The 16526-nt window shown below is 48.7% G+C and overlaps 8 protein-coding genes across 8 annotated transcripts; 3 read left to right on the top strand and 5 right to left on the bottom strand.

Moving 5' to 3' along the window:
- Positions 1 to 130: 130 nt before the first annotated feature.
- Positions 131 to 1354, bottom strand: MICPUCDRAFT_66095 (uncharacterized protein). The gene is made up of 2 exons (XM_003064872.1): positions 755 to 1354; positions 131 to 303 (listed from the first exon to the last, which is right to left on the bottom strand). Exons 1-2 carry the CDS (start codon positions 988 to 990, stop codon positions 255 to 257), a joined length of 285 nt encoding a protein of 94 aa, XP_003064918.1. The 5' UTR covers positions 991 to 1354; the 3' UTR covers positions 131 to 254.
- Positions 1355 to 2858: 1504 nt separating this feature from the next.
- MICPUCDRAFT_54933 (uncharacterized protein) lies at positions 2859 to 3857 on the top strand (the record flags this gene model as incomplete). Its single annotated transcript, XM_003064923.1, has 1 exon — positions 2859 to 3857. The coding sequence occupies one exon, from the start codon at positions 2859 to 2861 to the stop codon at positions 3855 to 3857; it is 999 nt and encodes a 332-aa protein (XP_003064969.1).
- A 41-nt stretch (positions 3858 to 3898) lies between these two features.
- On the top strand, positions 3899 to 5728 carry MICPUCDRAFT_66093 (uncharacterized protein). Its single transcript, XM_003064922.1, has one exon. It carries the CDS (start codon positions 4476 to 4478, stop codon positions 5472 to 5474), a length of 999 nt encoding a protein of 332 aa, XP_003064968.1. The 5' UTR covers positions 3899 to 4475; the 3' UTR covers positions 5475 to 5728.
- A 108-nt stretch (positions 5729 to 5836) lies between these two features.
- Positions 5837 to 6283, bottom strand: MICPUCDRAFT_54930 (uncharacterized protein; the record flags this gene model as incomplete). Its single annotated transcript, XM_003064871.1, has 1 exon — positions 5837 to 6283. One exon carries the CDS (start codon positions 6281 to 6283, stop codon positions 5837 to 5839), a length of 447 nt encoding a protein of 148 aa, XP_003064917.1.
- Positions 6284 to 7787: 1504 nt separating this feature from the next.
- On the bottom strand, positions 7788 to 9143 carry MICPUCDRAFT_23866 (uncharacterized protein; the record flags this gene model as incomplete). Its single annotated transcript, XM_003064870.1, has 1 exon — positions 7788 to 9143. One exon carries the CDS (start codon positions 9141 to 9143, stop codon positions 7788 to 7790), a length of 1356 nt encoding a protein of 451 aa, XP_003064916.1.
- A 586-nt stretch (positions 9144 to 9729) lies between these two features.
- Positions 9730 to 10691, bottom strand: MICPUCDRAFT_66090 (uncharacterized protein; the record flags this gene model as incomplete). Its single annotated transcript, XM_003064869.1, has 1 exon — positions 9730 to 10691. Exon 1 carries the CDS (start codon positions 9985 to 9987, stop codon positions 9730 to 9732), a length of 258 nt encoding a protein of 85 aa, XP_003064915.1. The 5' UTR covers positions 9988 to 10691.
- Positions 10692 to 11742: 1051 nt separating this feature from the next.
- On the top strand, positions 11743 to 13764 carry MICPUCDRAFT_54927 (uncharacterized protein). Its single transcript, XM_003064921.1, has one exon. It carries the CDS (start codon positions 11852 to 11854, stop codon positions 13295 to 13297), a length of 1446 nt encoding a protein of 481 aa, XP_003064967.1. The 5' UTR covers positions 11743 to 11851; the 3' UTR covers positions 13298 to 13764.
- A 671-nt stretch (positions 13765 to 14435) lies between these two features.
- On the bottom strand, positions 14436 to 15704 carry MICPUCDRAFT_54925 (uncharacterized protein; the record flags this gene model as incomplete). The annotated part of the gene is made up of 1 exon (XM_003064868.1): positions 14436 to 15704. Exon 1 carries the CDS (start codon positions 14943 to 14945, stop codon positions 14436 to 14438), a length of 510 nt encoding a protein of 169 aa, XP_003064914.1. The 5' UTR covers positions 14946 to 15704.
- Positions 15705 to 16526: the final 822 nt, after the last annotated feature.

Below are 16526 nucleotides of genomic sequence, written 5' to 3'. Positions count from 1 at the left end.
CCGGTGGAGAGGAATGGCGAATGGCCCCGTTTCATGGGGTGAGTCGGCGGCGGCGGCGAAGGAGGACGACGCCGGCGACGCGCGCGCAGCCTTGCGAGTTCCAAGAAATATGACACTGGCCAACTAAAATGCCCATAGGATGCGATGTTGAGACTACACCCCAAATCCTACAGTACTACACCCCAACTACTGATGACGCCGGCGTTCTCTCTTCGAAGAAAACGACGCTTGACAGCACGGCCTGGCTGGATGCGTCACGCTCGCGCGCGTTCTGTTTGCTTAGCGAGCACGAGGCGAGAGGTACTGAAAATAAAAATCACGAAAAACGGGTCTCAGTGCTTTGCTCTCAGAGCTTCTCAGACTTTCTGGCCAATCAGAGACGAGAAAGAAACGCGGCGGGGCGCATTCCGACCCGCACGGGGGAGAACCCCACCGCGTGAGCGGGTCCAGGTTGAACCCGATCGGATGCGTAGCTCGGAGCGCAACCCGGTGCCTCCGAAGCGACCTCTCGACGACGAATTCGAGGGGGGAGCGCCTCCGTGCGCCACGCGAAGACGACAGGGGGATCCGCTATGTCGAGTCTCTTGGAACGCGTCGTGGGCGCGGATCGCGCGGCGTCCGGTTCTCTCAAGAGGACCACGATGCACAGGTGCGCGATCGGCGTGCCGCGCAAAAGAGGGCGAAGAAGAAGGCCAAGGCCAAACGTGCATCGAAACGAGAAGAGTTGTACACGGGTAGCCGTGCTTGTTCGTGCCGTGGGTCGCGTCCATGATGACCGTCGTGCCGTATTGCTCCATCAACCTCTTTTGACCCAGGGTCACGATGCATACGATTTCCGGTTTCACCTCTCTTGACTCGTGTGTGACACCACCTACGTAAAACGAACTCAGAGAAAATAAACATACGAGGGAAAATACCAGTGAGTATTGCAGTGGTAGTGACACCTAGGAGCTCCCTCTTTTGGTGGAAGACGACCGCCTTGCCGTTCATCTCGTCCTCTCGAACCAAGAGATCCAGCGACGTGGCCTCGTAGTCGTGTCGCTTGAATGCCCACCCCTTCACCGTACCCTTCACGTTCTCGACATCTTTCGTCCTCTACAACGGCCATGTCCTTAACTCCACAACCAAAGGAAGCAAATTCGATACAATTGCACCAGTCAGGACTCTAACTCAAGATGCCGGCAAAAGTTTTTGAGTCTTGGCAAAATATCTTCTTGCCGTGGAAGTACATATTCTGGGACGACTGTAGTGGAACCGTGAAGCACTGGCTGCATCGCGAACCAGACATCCTTGGTTTCGAGAACTTTTTGAGCTTCAATGAGAAAACACAAGTCTCTGTGTTCGATACATATCGAACCGTAAATTGGTTGATCTTTCCCTGCAAACAACTCACTCGCCACATATTCCTTCAGTTTTTCAATAAACAACGTTTTCCATCGCCGGAGAGCGCACCGGTCGCCCCCGAAATTCCCTCCGCCGAGCCGTATCAGAGACGAATCAAGTGGTAGACTGTTGCCCCGATGATTGAGAAAAAGTTCCGATTCTTGAAAATCTTTTATGCTGATAAAAGCGATGGTGCAGTTAGGTAAAAAATCTGTCTTTCGCACCCACTTTTCCCCTTCCGTCATGTAGTTGTTAAGGAATGCGTCATCGCGAAACTGTCCAGAGTCTGCCCAGAAAAAATGCGAGCTCTGGTACGGGTTCAGCTCCGCGACATCAGCGAGCCAGAGACTCTTGTGGTTCCATATGATGTACAAGTCAGGGGTGTGAATTCTTTTCTCGGGATCCTTCGCGTGTTGACTTGACCAGTCCACAAGTGATGATAGCTCTGTGTTTCTCAAACTAGTTTTCACGATGATCGTGCAACCCGGTGATTCCGAACGGACCTTCCTTATGCTTGACACAGATGCAGAATCAGTGAAAATGACCATATCATCGGGTAGACCCATGAACCTCCGATTCCAGGTTTCGTACTCGACAGAAGCATGCTTTATGAACTTGGCGCGAAAGAATGCCGTGACGACGGTGTGACGATCTATACAGCTACACGCGTTCGGTGGTGCGATTCCATCGCGTAGGGTGGGGACAACTTGAAGTCTTTGACACTTCGAATTCTCACTTAAGTATTCTCCTGCCAGAAGAGATCGGGAAAAACCTAGAAGTGCTACAACAGCTAGTGCGGATAAACAGGTGCGCGCGCTTGACGACGCGGTTCCGCGTATCGCTGCTCGCAAGCGCATGTTGCGACAGCTGACATCCCTCGCGCTAAGAAGTCGTCACGTCCTCAAAATTCGAGGAAGGTAATAACAGTACAGTAGTGTAATAACTACGAAGGTACGAAAGTACTTTCGTACCTTTTTCGTATTTTACTGTACAGTATTTGGAAGACTGCGAATGATGTACACGTAGAGATGTACGCCCCACTGAAGGTCACTGATGTACGAAAGTACTTTCGTACTTTCGTACTTTCGTACTACTTTCGAAAGTACCTTCGTTCGTACTGTACAGTTGTACACGTAGTCAACGCGTTATTGTACGTGTACAGCTGTACACCTGTACACTGTACAGTACCGAAGGTACTTCGCTACTTCCGTGCGTACTTCGTTCGTTCGTTCAGCACTGTATGTCAAATCGCTTGAGCCAGAAGCGCGTTGGACGATTCGATTCGACAGTAGCTCGTGTGTCTGCTTCTCTGTCGTGGTCTTCTGTTTTCACTTGATTTCGAAGGTACTATCGTATACGAAGGTAATATATATATTGTCGATAGATACGGCGTCGACTGGCAGATAGAGTTTGTATTGTCAGCTGTAAATACGACGTCGCTAGTGACGAGGACAGTTCACCCCAAATCACTTGACATGCAGTACATAAGCTTTCGGCGCATCCTTCGCAGAACGTGCACAGTAGTACTCTTCTGCACATCTCTGCGATGTGTTGCCAACTATATAAATGTTCGCATAAATACATCGACTGAGCAAGACGGTGCTTCAGGCGCCACGAGGTTCGGCGTTCAGCATTTTCAAAACCCTCGACCGATAGACAATACACGCGACGAGGAGACCCAGTGGAGAACTTTCGTGCACACTTTCGAGGCCGAGAATTCAGATTACCAGGATTGGTGTCGCGGGAAGTTGCAACAGACCCTGGGAAGCACGAAATACTACACGATGGGGTCTCAATTCGAACAAGATATTTACATGATTCGAAATATATTTTATTCTCAAGTGCTCTCCGCAGAAAAAGGATTTTACGTCGATTCCGGGGCGAATCATGCGCAACAGCTATCGAACACCCTATTTTTCGATGTGTGCTTAGGCTGGGAAGGGCTTTGCGCGGAGCCAAACGAAGAGTATCATTTAAGTTTGCGTACGAATCGCACTTGCGTTCTCGCACCAGAGTGCATTGCCGACGGGGAAAAGACCCTTCCGTTTGTTTTTGCTGGTGCCGGAGGGCGAATCGCTTCAAATGATAGTTTGACGAGTTCATCAGTGCAGTGCCGCAGACTCGATCAAATGCTCGACAAATATGCTCGGGGCAGGACGCACGTTGATTTTTTCTCCCTCGACGTGGAAGGCTCTGAAATGACCATCTTGAAAGCGGTTCCTTGGGACAAAATTAGTTTCAACGCTATTCTGATCGAAACTTTCTGGCTTTCCGATAGAATCGTAGACCGTTTCATGACCGAGCGAGGGTTTGCGAAAGTGCAGCAGCTGGCAATCGACAGTCTCTATTTGACGTGGTCACAGCGCGACGAAGCTCGACCGTGGCTGCCCCCGAATTGGGAACACTTTTGGGAACTTAATACTAGGTACCGCGACGAAATGCGTCTGAGCGGGCAGTTGAGCGACCAACTTTAAGTATGTCACGCGAGGGAGTTGCCATAGGGAAGAAGTCGTCACGTCCTCAAAATTCGAGGAAGGTAATACTGTAACAGTAGTGTAATAACTACGTGTACGAAGGTACGAAAGTACCTTTTTCGTATTTTACTACTGTATTTGGAAGACTGCGAATGATGTACACGTAGAGATGTACGCCCCACTGAAGGTCACTGATGTACGAAAGTACTTTCGTACTTTCGTACTTTCGTACTACTTTCGAAAGTACCTTCGTTCGTACTGTACAGTTGTACACGTAGTCAACGCGTTATTGTACGTGTACAGCTGTACACCTGTACACTGTACAGTACCGAAGGTACTTCGCTACTTCCGTGCGTACTTCGTTCGTTCGTTCAGCACTGTATGTCAAATCGCTTGAGCCAGAAGCGCGTTGGACGATTCGATTCGACAGTAGCTCGTGTGTCTGCTTCTCTGTCGTGGTCTTCTGTTTTCACTTGATTTCGAAGGTACTATCGTATACGAAGGTAATATATATATATTGTCGATAGATACGGCGTCGACTGGCAGATAGAGTTTGTATTGTCAGCTGTAAATACGACGTCGCTAGTGACGAGGACAGTTCACCCCAAATCACTTGACATGCAGTACATAAGCTTTCGGCGCATCCTTCGCAGAACGTGCACAGTAGTACTCTTCTGCACATCTCTGCGATGTGTTGCCAACTATATAAATGTTCGCATAAATACATCGACTGAGCAAGACGGTGCTTCAGGCGCCACGAGGTTCGGCGTTCAGCATTTTCAAAACCCTCGACCGATAGACAATACACGCGACGAGGAGACCCAGTGGAGAACTTTCGTGCACACTTTCGAGGCCGAGAATTCAGATTACCAGGATTGGTGTCGCGGGAAGTTGCAACAGACCCTGGGAAGCACGAAATACTACACGATGGGGTCTCAATTCGAACAAGATATTTACATGATTCGAAATATATTTTATTCTCAAGTGCTCTCCGCAGAAAAAGGATTTTACGTCGATTCCGGGGCGAATCATGCGCAACAGCTATCGAACACCCTATTTTTCGATGTGTGCTTAGGCTGGGAAGGGCTTTGCGCGGAGCCAAACGAAGAGTATCATTTAAGTTTGCGTACGAATCGCACTTGCGTTCTCGCACCAGAGTGCATTGCCGACGGGGAAAAGACCCTTCCGTTTGTTTTTGCTGGTGCCGGAGGGCGAATCGCTTCAAATGATAGTTTGACGAGTTCATCAGTGCAGTGCCGCAGACTCGATCAAATGCTCGACAAATATGCTCGGGGCAGGACGCACGTTGATTTTTTCTCCCTCGACGTGGAAGGCTCTGAAATGACCATCTTGAAAGCGGTTCCTTGGGACAAAATTAGTTTCAACGCTATTCTGATCGAAACTTTCTGGCTTTCCGATAGAATCGTAGACCGTTTCATGACCGAGCGAGGGTTTGCGAAAGTGCAGCAGCTGGCAATCGACAGTCTCTATTTGACGTGGTCACAGCGCGACGAAGCTCGACCGTGGCTGCCCCCGAATTGGGAACACTTTTGGGAACTTAATACTAGGTACCGCGACGAAATGCGTCTGAGCGGGCAGTTGAGCGACCAACTTTAAGTATGTCACGCGAGGGAGTTGCCATAGGGATCTTGAAGGACACGGAGCACAGCTAAACCTAAATGTTGGCTCCTCTGTTTCACCGCTCGAACCCAGGTAGCTATCTAGCTCGAATTATTTTGCCACCGTACAATGCAAGAACGAGGACCGGGACCGGGAGGCAACAGCATCTCTATTCCATTCTACCTTCGTCTGCAAGAAGTGCTCTAGCTACTGCAGACGTTACTTTATGATAACTAAGCTCTCTCATGTGCAACTTCGCGTTATTCGCGAAATATTCAAGATATACTTAATATCTTCGACTTCCTGACTGTACACTAAAGTTGTTTTCTCCTTCAGGTTGTCAAAGTTCGCATCGATGCCTACATATGTACATAATGCGTTCCATCGACAAGTGAGTTGCTAAAAAAGTGCTCGTATGATGACTTCACCAAGAAAACTACACTACCGCTTTCCAGTCGCCACCTCAACCCCCAAGCATCCACGTTCCCATCTATGTCGAGAACACCCCGGTACTGAGCCCACTCGTCCTCTTGCACGTGATCTCCCAGCAAACCTTCGTCTTTCAGCGCAGCTGCACTTCCATGACACCACTGAACTGCATTTGACAGTCTCAAGTTCAACCATGTGATGTTATTAAAATATCGAACTAGTTTGACGCGCTCTAATTCGTTGCACGAAGAAGCGCACGGCCCGATATCATAACATGGGACTCCCGTAGTCGAGCCAGCCCAAATGGCCTGTTTTTTTCGTTCGGTATATGGCACGTGCCTTGTGCTGAGTCGACGTGCGACTTCACTGAACCCCATCTTTTCAATGAAGTGGAAGTTTGGAACCCAGTTCGTGAACGACGGCGGGACACTTTCAGTGACTTGTATAGAATGCGCCACGACGCGACTGCTACTTCCGTACTTCCGGAATGAAGTACTTTATTCGTACTTTCGGAAGTACACGTACGTAACTAACGGTATTATTCTATTTCCGGAAAGTACGAAAGTACCTTCGAAGGTACGTGTACTTTCGAAAGTACTTTCGGTACGAAAGTAGTTGTACGAAAGTACTTAAGTACTTTCGTACTTCGAAAGCACGTGTACGTAGCTACGTACATACCTACATAAAGTACTTCGTGCGAAAGTACGTGTACTTTCGAAGTACTTTCGTACGAAAGTTGTTATGATCTCGTATCATACGTACTCCATGTACTACCTTATCAGCTTATACGACGTACTGCGGCTACTTACATCCTAATCAAGTCGATAACGCTTATGGAGCGTTTTTCCCTTTTAAGACCTTGTTTCTCTTCACTTCTGCTCAGAGTTCGTATGTGTGTTGTTTAATATAAGTGTTAACCAGCACTGGCGTGTAGGGTTGATTCGCTCATCCTCCGCCACAGCTTGTGTCCTCTAACAGTGTAGGGTTGATTCGCTCATCCTCCTGATTGGATACAGGTTGCTGTTACTCTCAACTCAAAGCGTTCCGAGACTGTCTTGTCAGTTTCGTCTCTTCGTTTCCTCCTGCTCCGTAGCGCACGGGACTTGTCATTCCCGCACGCTAACTCGGATTCAGGACTCCTCAGACCTACCCCAGACTCCACTTGTACCTATCGGCACATTCGCGTATTCTGTGATTGTGTATCTTGAACTTGACACTTGACCCTTGTCACCTCGCGATCGCTCATTGCGAGGCAGACCTAGTGTCTAGGTTCCTGATTTGGTACGTAGTACGTGTACTCGTACTACGTCGTCTGACTCAAATCGTAACAAAAGTACTACTTTCGTACTTTCGTACGAAAGTACTTCCGTACGTAACTAACGCGTATGTGTACGTGTACAGCTGTACACGTTCAGTACATGTAGCCCATCCAGCCAACCATCTACGCACGCGGTAACGCAGGGAACGAAATATCTGATATCTATCTATTTCCGGAAGTATCAAGTTAGCTAGTACTTCCGGAAGTACTTTCGTACTACGAAGCTATGAGCTACTTGTTCAGTCGATAGTTGCGGCAAGTCTTCACGCAGGTGTGCAGTCCACGGGGCAAATTAGCTATCTTATCGCGGCGTTTCCCAGCTCACACTGTGGACGATGGCGAGCAAGCGTAAGACTGGCTACACGGAAGTTACGAAGGTACGAAAGTACGAAGGTAGTACGGAAGTACTTCCAGAAGTACTTCCGTCGCATATCTCAACACTATCTCGACACGAGACGGTTGCAAGCTAGCAACTCAATCTGGCTAGCTAGCTTATCACCTTCGAAGGTATCTTTTTTCAAAGGTAGTTCTGTACACCTGAGAATGGGACGAACTAAACGAGGCTAAGTGCGTGCAGCGTGGTCCGCCGTAAACACGCAAACGACGAGGAACCCACTGGAAATCGCGACTAAAGCGATTATCACGCCCAACGCCACGTGTGCAACAATTTTATGGGACTCACTTGGTAAGCAAACGTTCTTCAACTCGTTCGTCAGATAGAAAACTCGTTGCGAGATGCCCGCAAGTGCTAAGGTGACGACCACGAAGTTCAGCAAAGGGTACCCGGGAATCAAATCCAGTAGCCTTGCCGGCTGTCCGTTGGGCACGCTCGACGTACTGAGCCAGATGTGGAATTGAGAAACGTACGTCTCTAGGGTGATCTTCCCGCACACACAGAATAACTCGACGTAAGTGTTCCGCAGAGTCTGTGTCAAGTTCCTCAAAATGATGAAACACGTGATGGGAATCCAGGAAGTGTACGGATGGAACTTGTTATACTCTAGTTTCGGTAGAACGTAAACTTTCTCATGGTACCAGTACACGACGAGTAACGTAAATGTCACAATCGTTGTCTGAATCGCAACGCGGGTCAGTTTCGCCTTTTTGTCAATCCACTGAAGAAACGCATCGTACCGCGGGTGGCAAAACGCACACAACATCCCGTGAATCCAAACGTAACGGTCCAGCCCGGACCTAAAGAACCACTCGTGCATAGGGTCCATATCCGGTTTCGCGGGATCCGTGTATTTCAGCAACCACCGGAATGGCGAGAATACCAGCTTGAAAACCCCAGGGACCTCCCACAAAACATAACACATAAGAACACACACCAAAAACTTGGTCGCGATTACTTTGTTTTTCTCGTTATGTTTCTTGTACACCAACAACGTGAAGTACACAAAACACGCGAAAAGCGAATGCATGGGGCAGATATAGTACAACATGTAGTCGTTACGCAACACCACACACGTGAAAAAGACGAAAAAATTTAGTCTCCACATCATTTGCAAGAACCGAGGAACGCCGAAATCCTTACGAACATAGTAATACGAGAAGTTCCCGTATCCAGTCATCCATACGTACGCGGCGATGAAGATGCGAATCGCGTTGTACACCTCCGACGCTTTGAAGTAGTGGTAGAGGAGAAATAAAACTTGCATCCAACCCTTCCACTCCTCGGTTTGCTTGCGGTTCAAGGGTACATACGTTTCTGTCTTGCCTAGACTTGTGCGCCAACCGTATGCGGCGAACGTGAGGAAGAGCGTGAGGAACAAGTCGCGGTCGTAGGACTTTCCGGAGTCTGATATGCCCCCGGTGCGGTCGGCTAAGTAGAACATGCCGAGCACAAGCCCGAACTCAGCCCAGGCTCTTAACGTCAGACGATTCGCGAGCAGCGCAATTTTGTCGCCCTGGGCCATACGCACGGGAGCAAGCTCCGCCAAACGTCGCACGTGGTAGAGTGAGCCAGATGTCTCCAGGACAGAGGACTTCGTAACCTCGACACCTACAAGAGCCGCGACGCGCGCATCGCCCTCTTCGTCGCGCTTCACGTCACTCGACGCGTCACAATCTCTTAGTGGCATGCCCCCGAGGTGGCCTCCTTTCCGACCCGGAACGCGCAGACGCGCGTGCGTCGTCTCCGCAACTATGCAAAAAGCGAATAGTGCCATGAAGATCAGAAAACATCCCGTCTGCGCTGACGAGTGCACTATGTGCATTTCGTCTACTGCGGGTCTTCTACGAAGTCAGGAGTGTATGATTCCCTTTATAAGCAATGCCTTCGGGGTACGAAACAGTACACCGTTGTAGTCAGCTACATACCGTACGAACGAAAGTACGAAAGTACAAAGTACGAAGGTACGAAAGTACGAAAGTACCTTCATGTACTTCCGTATGGCTTTGCGTGCATGTACAGCTGTACACGTACAGTACACGAAAAATAAAATTTGTAGGTTAATTTCGCCTGTATGGAGCAATCCAAGTCGCCCCGTAAGCGATGGTCTGTTAAAGCCCTATCATCGTTAGGAACTTGAATAGCTCATCGTAAATATTTTCTTCTGCAAAAGTGTATAATGGACGAACAAAAACCAAAAAAAGAGCGTAGTGAATTACAAAAACTACAATTTGAGAAGGCACGAAATAGAGCCTTGGAATTGAGGTCTTAAAAAAAGGCTCAAAAAGAGGCTGAAAAAGAGGCTGAGACACCTCCTCCAGCCTCAGAAACACCCGAACCCACACCATCGCCACGAGAGCCCTCGCCATTGCCACGAGAACCCTCACCAGAATCAGAACCAGTTGTCAAGGCACTCCGTATTATGGGGGGCAACTTGATGTTTTATGAAGATGAAAAATAGCCTTGATTTTCGTAAAATTGGTCTCAAAAATAGGCAAACTTTTTGGTATTTTTGAGGGCTTAAAGAGGTGCTACAAAGTCTCGTGATTTCTGCGTCAGCAAGGCTCGCGGAGGTCTATGAGGTCTGGGTCGCTACGCTCCAGATACGCCCCGAACTCCCGTGATTTTCGTATGGTTTCGTGAGCTGTCGGGACGGGGGGGAAGTTCAGTAAAAGTTCAGTCAAGTTCAATAATTTCCAAAAAAAATAGGCGATAATTGGGGGAAATGGGGGGTAGTCCCGTCCGAAATGAAACCAAAATGAGACAGATAGACAGCTATCAGAAGTTTTCTACCCAGAGTGAACTGATTACTGAAGTTCAGTAGTTCAGTTTAAGAAAAGTAAAAAAGTTCTAGAACCCCCTGTCTAACTGTCTATCTGTCTGCTGTCTCAAATTGGTCTAACAAATGACGGGAAATCCCTTGACCCTCCCCGAAAATGACTGAGCTTGACTGAACTTGACCGAACTTTGTCGCTTCACTATAAGTCTCAAAGTTCCGTGATTTCTGCGTCAGCGAGGCTCACGGAGGTCTTAGAGGTTCTGGGTCGCTACGCTCCAGATACGCCCCCAAAGTCTCGTGATTTCCGTAAGGTTTCGTGATACTTGAAGAGCTGTGGGGAGGTTTTTGAAAGGTTTTGGGAGGTCAAGAAAAGGGGTGATTTTTGGTTTTGAGGAGGCATACTGAGGTTTCCAAAAACCCTAAAATTGATACAAAAATCACCTATCAAATTAAGTTTTTAATAGGCGAGTACTACGCCCTTTAAGCCCTGAATTAGCGTTGATGCGACAGAGTTAAGGGTGAAATGGACCCGAAGGGTTCAACCCTTTAAGCTCCGTCAATTCACGCTAATTCAGGGCTTAAAGGGCGTAGTACAGTAACGCGTTGTACAACGGTTACGTGTAACCCGGGTCAGAAGTTTTTTGACTGAATTGTGGGTTTTAGTTGCGCCAAAATCGGGTCTAAAATCGGGTGGCAAATCGGGTCACCCCACCCTATTTTGCCAAACGATTTTAGACCCGATTTTGCAACTAAACCCCGTTTCGAAATTCGGGTCTAAAATCGGGTGGGGTCTCCTTCGGTCGTTTGAAAGGGGTACCCGCGGGCGTTCGCGCGCTGCTGGAGTCGCGGGAGCGTCACGAACGCCGACGTCGTCCGCAAAGAATTTACTCGAAACACCACGATGCGTCGACCCATGCAAAAATAATGCACCGCTCGCTGTGATGATCACGACGTAATCAGCGCTCGAACAGGGCCGGACGCAACTTTCAACAAAAAAAGTTCTCCTCTCTCATCATTGACGATTTAAACGCGACGATTTAAACCGTCATTTCAGGTTTCGTACCCACCCGATTTTAGACCCGATTTTGACCCACCCGGTTTTAAAATCGGGTGGGTTCACCCGAATTCGGGTGGGTCGTTGCAAAATCGGGTCTAAAATCGGGTGGGGTGACCCGATTTTCCACCCGATTTTAGACCCGATTTTGCTACTAAAACCCTCTAATTATATAACCCGAAAAGCCGGAACCAGAAGACCGTACACGTACTGTACACTGTAACGGCGGTTGTGCACCTGTGCACGTACGTGTACTGTACACGCTTTTCTTTCTCAGTCAAGAAAGGCTGGACAACTCGGGGCACCGCCGCAGACCCGCCCTGAGGTGAAGTTGGAGGAGAGAGACTGGACAACGACCGTGAAGTGTATCCGTAGTCCTTGCATATCCATATTCTTACATATGGATATGGTGCGCAGAATTTTACGCTTCCTTCGTGATACTTTGTCTCCGTGCCCTTTCCTTCGGAGGAACACCTCATGGTACGGACGCTGTCGCCGGGGACGCGGTAGGACTTTGTATGCTCTTACACTTGCCGTCATTCTCTTTTCATCCTGCTGTACACGAACGAGCGGTTCTGGCAACTCAGATAAGTCGTCTTCAACCCGCTATCATCGAAGCACGGTGGACGAACAGGAACTGCGCTGGGTCAGCACGCGCACGTTAGCGTTCGCGCGCTTTTGGAGAAATCACAAGTATCGCAACTTGGCGGTGTACTTTTGTGTCGCGACAAGAAGTTTGCCAGCTTTTGGCCCCTCTTTACGGCTTATCCTTGGCTGCCCCGACTCTTTCTACACGGAACTATGGTCGAGAGCCTTTGACGTCCCTCGTAATTGCGTTTCTCGAAGATGTCTGCGACGATTCGGAAGGGGACACTTTGTGTATGCTGAGTTCATTGTAATGACGTATACTCAAGTGATGTCTACAGAGTTTCTCCCAGCACGACCGAGTCCAAACGGTAAGGTAGCGGTCATCGTTGAACCGAGGCAGCCTTTCTTGTTCGAATACGTAATTCGTCAAGTTATGTCAAAATTGGGGAAGGACTGGTCGCTACAAGTGTTCGTCTACGGTGAAAACGTGGAGCGAGTGAGAAATATGTTTAAGTTGCAGGATGGCAGTGAACAAGAACACGTGATCGTGTCAGATTTGTCCCACTTTGGTACTTTCAAGCTCACGCAGCGAACGCAGAGTGCACTTAGCGCACACTCGGAGCTTTACCACGCGATCGTAGGGGAACATATTTTTTGGTTCCAGTTAGACGTGGTAGTGCGGCACTCCGTCCCTGATAAGATGCTTGAACGTGCTTTCATCGGGTCTGAGTTCAGCGGTTGCGAGTTCCCCTACTGCGATCCAACACACTGTCGAAGTTTGTGCGGCGGTGGAAATTCCGGATTTTCGTTACGACGCAAGTCAAAAATGTTGAAAATAGCCAGTGCTGGCAAGGTTCAGAATAACCTCTGGGGCGTAGGTGCCTCTGGCGAATATTTTGCTTCTGATTTGTTGTACGACAACAGTCGAACAAAATGGTTCGAGGATGATTTACTATTTGCTGAAAAGTTAAACACCCTCGGGTTGTTACGATATGGGGAAGATGCAGTGCAGCAGCAGTTTGCTCTCGGTGAGACCCTTGGGGACGACTCGCTGAAGCTCGATCCTATTGGGTTGCATCGAATTTGGCTAGTCCCAAATATGGATCCCTTAGTCATCATATCCTTGCTTTCCAGGGCAGTATCACCACCGCATATGCAGTCACTTTTTCGTGCAGGTCCACGTTTTTTACAAAGGATACCTTCGGAGACACCGTGCCCTTCTTTGACTCCATCAATGAGCCGGAGCTCAGCTCTGTGAGGGTTGTAAACTGAATATGAGAGAACTCGAAACCGCTTCGACCACAATCCACACATCGTCCCTCACTGGTTCTACTGGAGCTTTGGCTGTGCTATTCCTGTTGAGGAGGTATTGCATAGCGGCCAGAGACGTCAAACTTTCCGTTGACAGTGTCGTCATCATGAACTTTTACGGAGGGCGGTACAAGTGTGGATGATAGGGTAGCATAGCAACCGGAGCGAATTATCCACCTGGACAATATCCTGTGCAGTAGACGAACCAAACAACATTTCTACGGAAGAAGATCCCGGTTCGCGTCTTGACAGAATGAAAACCGTGGACAAGTGCATCACGGGACTAGACACCCTGGCCAGACCCCGGCGGCGAGGATCCACAGCGGCGTCGTTCAACGGACAGAGACCCACTAATCACCGGGGTGGGAGTCGTTCGCCCTCGCTAATCCAACAGGGGAAGTGCGCGCTCGAGACAGAGAAGCAGAAGATCGACTGGTACAGAACTAATGGCGATGGACGGGGCTCCCTCGTCGTGCCCATGGCAATCGACAGCTACGGTTTCGTGGCGCCGCGCTTCCGCAAACTCATTCACCAACTCGCCAAGCGCACAGGAGTGCTCCTCACGGGGTCCGGACGCTACCGATGCCGCCGAAGCCGAGCTCTCTGCCGTCGCGAAGAGCACATACTTATGGAAACTCATCATCAGGGGGCACTCCTTCGTCGCGCTTATCAAAGACCTAGAAACCGCAGCCTTGGCGCATCCATGTACCACACGCGAAAATTCTCCGTTGGCTTTGACGTGGATGCGGCAGTAATCGTGCCCTTTATGGAACATGACACGGCCGGTGCGCGCCACACACTCGTGGCCCAACAGCGCATCGTTTGCCCAGAAAAAGAATCTGTGCCCTGACAAGATGAGGGGTGACCTGTTGGGCTTTCGGGAGGAAGGTCGATCAGGTGTTCGTGGGATATCATAATTGAAGCACGCAGGGTTAAGTGCACGTGTATACATAGATACATACATCGACTCCGACGCGACTACATGACAGTTCAATACCCTTGAAGGTAGTTTATAGATATATAGGTAAAAGCACCTCGAGAACTAAAGGAGAGTGCACATGTATCCTGGGCGCCCACTGCCTCGTTCATGGGTAAATACACAGTATCATGAAGGCGCGACATTCGGAAACCCATTTTTTCAGGGTCGTCAAATTCCCTTGGTCGCCAACCAGAACTCGATCACCAAGCATATTGCTCCATTTCTGTACGCATCCCACGTCGACATCTGCCTGCCATATTTCAGCTTGTGGACTGGAGAAAAACGTCTTCCATACTTGTGCAGAGCGCCCTGCCCCGTAAGCCATATCACAACCCAGTCCGATCTCCAGAAATTTGACGCGCGAGTGCCGAATCGGAGTCAAGTGTTTATCGTACGCCAAGTGATAGTGATGCGGATTTACCTTGTCAGTTCCGAAGTTACTTGCTATTTCGTGAAAGCTGGAATCCGATCTAGCGAAATTTGCATATCTCGAACGAATATTCGCAGTGTTCGATTCACCGCCAACTGACTTACATAGGTGAACATAGATCACCCATATCCAGAAAGCGTTCGTTGCGATTAGAAGCCGGCAACACGCCACTCGAGATGTTTTCATGGCGTGTGCCGGGTGGCTGTTTTCATAGTACAAACGCCCGAACTGCGTGTGGAGGTCGCGCGCTGCACTAAAACGCCCGGGCGCCGTCGTGTAAGACTAATTCGCACGAAGGTAGCAGTTGCCGCCATTCTGATGCGCTTGTCGATTAACGTGAGCTATATTATTGCACGAACTGTGCGAGTTACCATGATGTTAGAACCTTTTCATATCGCTGCCATCTGCGTCTAATATAAAATAATTCTTCTTAGACCCAAGAGTGTGCCCGTACACCGTGCCTGCGTAGATAAGTGAAAATATCATAACTGTCCGTGATGCTATTTAAAGGCACTGCGGTCAGACTGTCCGATAGGTTGCCCCAGCCAAAGTGTTGCATCGGACTTCCAGTGACATGATGTTCAAAATAAAACTCGTCGACGAGGCTCAATAATTCAGGGTCTTCCATGAACTGTTGCACAATTGCGATTTCTAGTTCTGGGGAATCGATGTCTAACTTGAATACCACGAAGTCATCGGCTTCGGTCAACGATTTGATATAGGTAAGTGGGTTGTCTGCATCACCTACGATTGCAGTTATTGGGATATTATACCAGCTTGTCTTCTGTTTGACGTCAGGTGGAGTAGAACTCCACTGCACCCTAGGATCGGTTAGGTTGGCCTCCCAACCAATTATCCGGTCAAACTCTATGCCATGTATTCGATATGTGTCAACAAACCAACTTTGAGACGATCCTCCTAATCCAGTATGGTAAGTGCTGGCTCCAGCGTCAAACAACCACTTCTGGGACGACTTGGTCGTGCCGTCGTCAACATTGGGGACGAGCAGGTACGTTTTTTCCGAGACATCTTTCAGCGCAACTTCGTAATTATTATTTGTACAAATGGCAAGCGGATTTCTGAGGAACGAGATTAAGGGTTCAATATAAACTCTCTTTGTTTCTCCTGTGCACGTATTTTTGAAAACATGGTAAGAAAAGTACTGAGATGAACGTTCCACTTTTCTCTCGCTCGAAGAAACAATTAAGTCCATGTCCTCAAGGAGTGCTTCACAGCCTTCTCTCCAATCCGCGTGATCTGAACTGACTTCAGAAATAATTGACGACCACTTCTTCTCTATTTTGCTTGGTTGATATTCTATGGGAGTATTCTGACAGACTGGCGCCGATATTCGTTCGATAGCGAAAATGCAGAAAATGCAGGTGACCGTGCAAGCAATAAAAACACGAGTGCATTTACGTGAACGAGAGGTTTTCCTCAACATCGCCAGATGTCTGTCGCAGACCGGTGGAGCACACCAAATTCCCGAGGAACGCGCACACGTGCTTAGTGCGATAGCACGCTACTATTACTATCCACACGTATACGTTGTTGCTACCTAAGCCCTTTAAGCCGAGATTAATACCAAGCCAAGACTTAATCTCCTAAAGGGCGTAGGCCTCTTGTGAAACCCCCGACCTTTCGTTCGTACGGAAGTACGGAACTACTTCCGGAAGTACGAAAGTACTTTCGTACTTCGTTATTACGAAGGTAGTTGTAATGTACGAAGGTTTATTTGACTTGTATTAAGATAATAATGATAACTAT

This window comes from Micromonas pusilla, assembly GCF_000151265.4.
Source record: "Micromonas pusilla CCMP1545 genomic scaffold MICPUCscaffold_19, whole genome shotgun sequence".
NCBI classification, from domain to species: domain Eukaryota; kingdom Viridiplantae; phylum Chlorophyta; class Mamiellophyceae; order Mamiellales; family Mamiellaceae; genus Micromonas; species Micromonas pusilla.
Note: the sequence above shows the minus strand (reverse complement) of the source record. Positions and strands in the feature narration are given on the sequence as shown.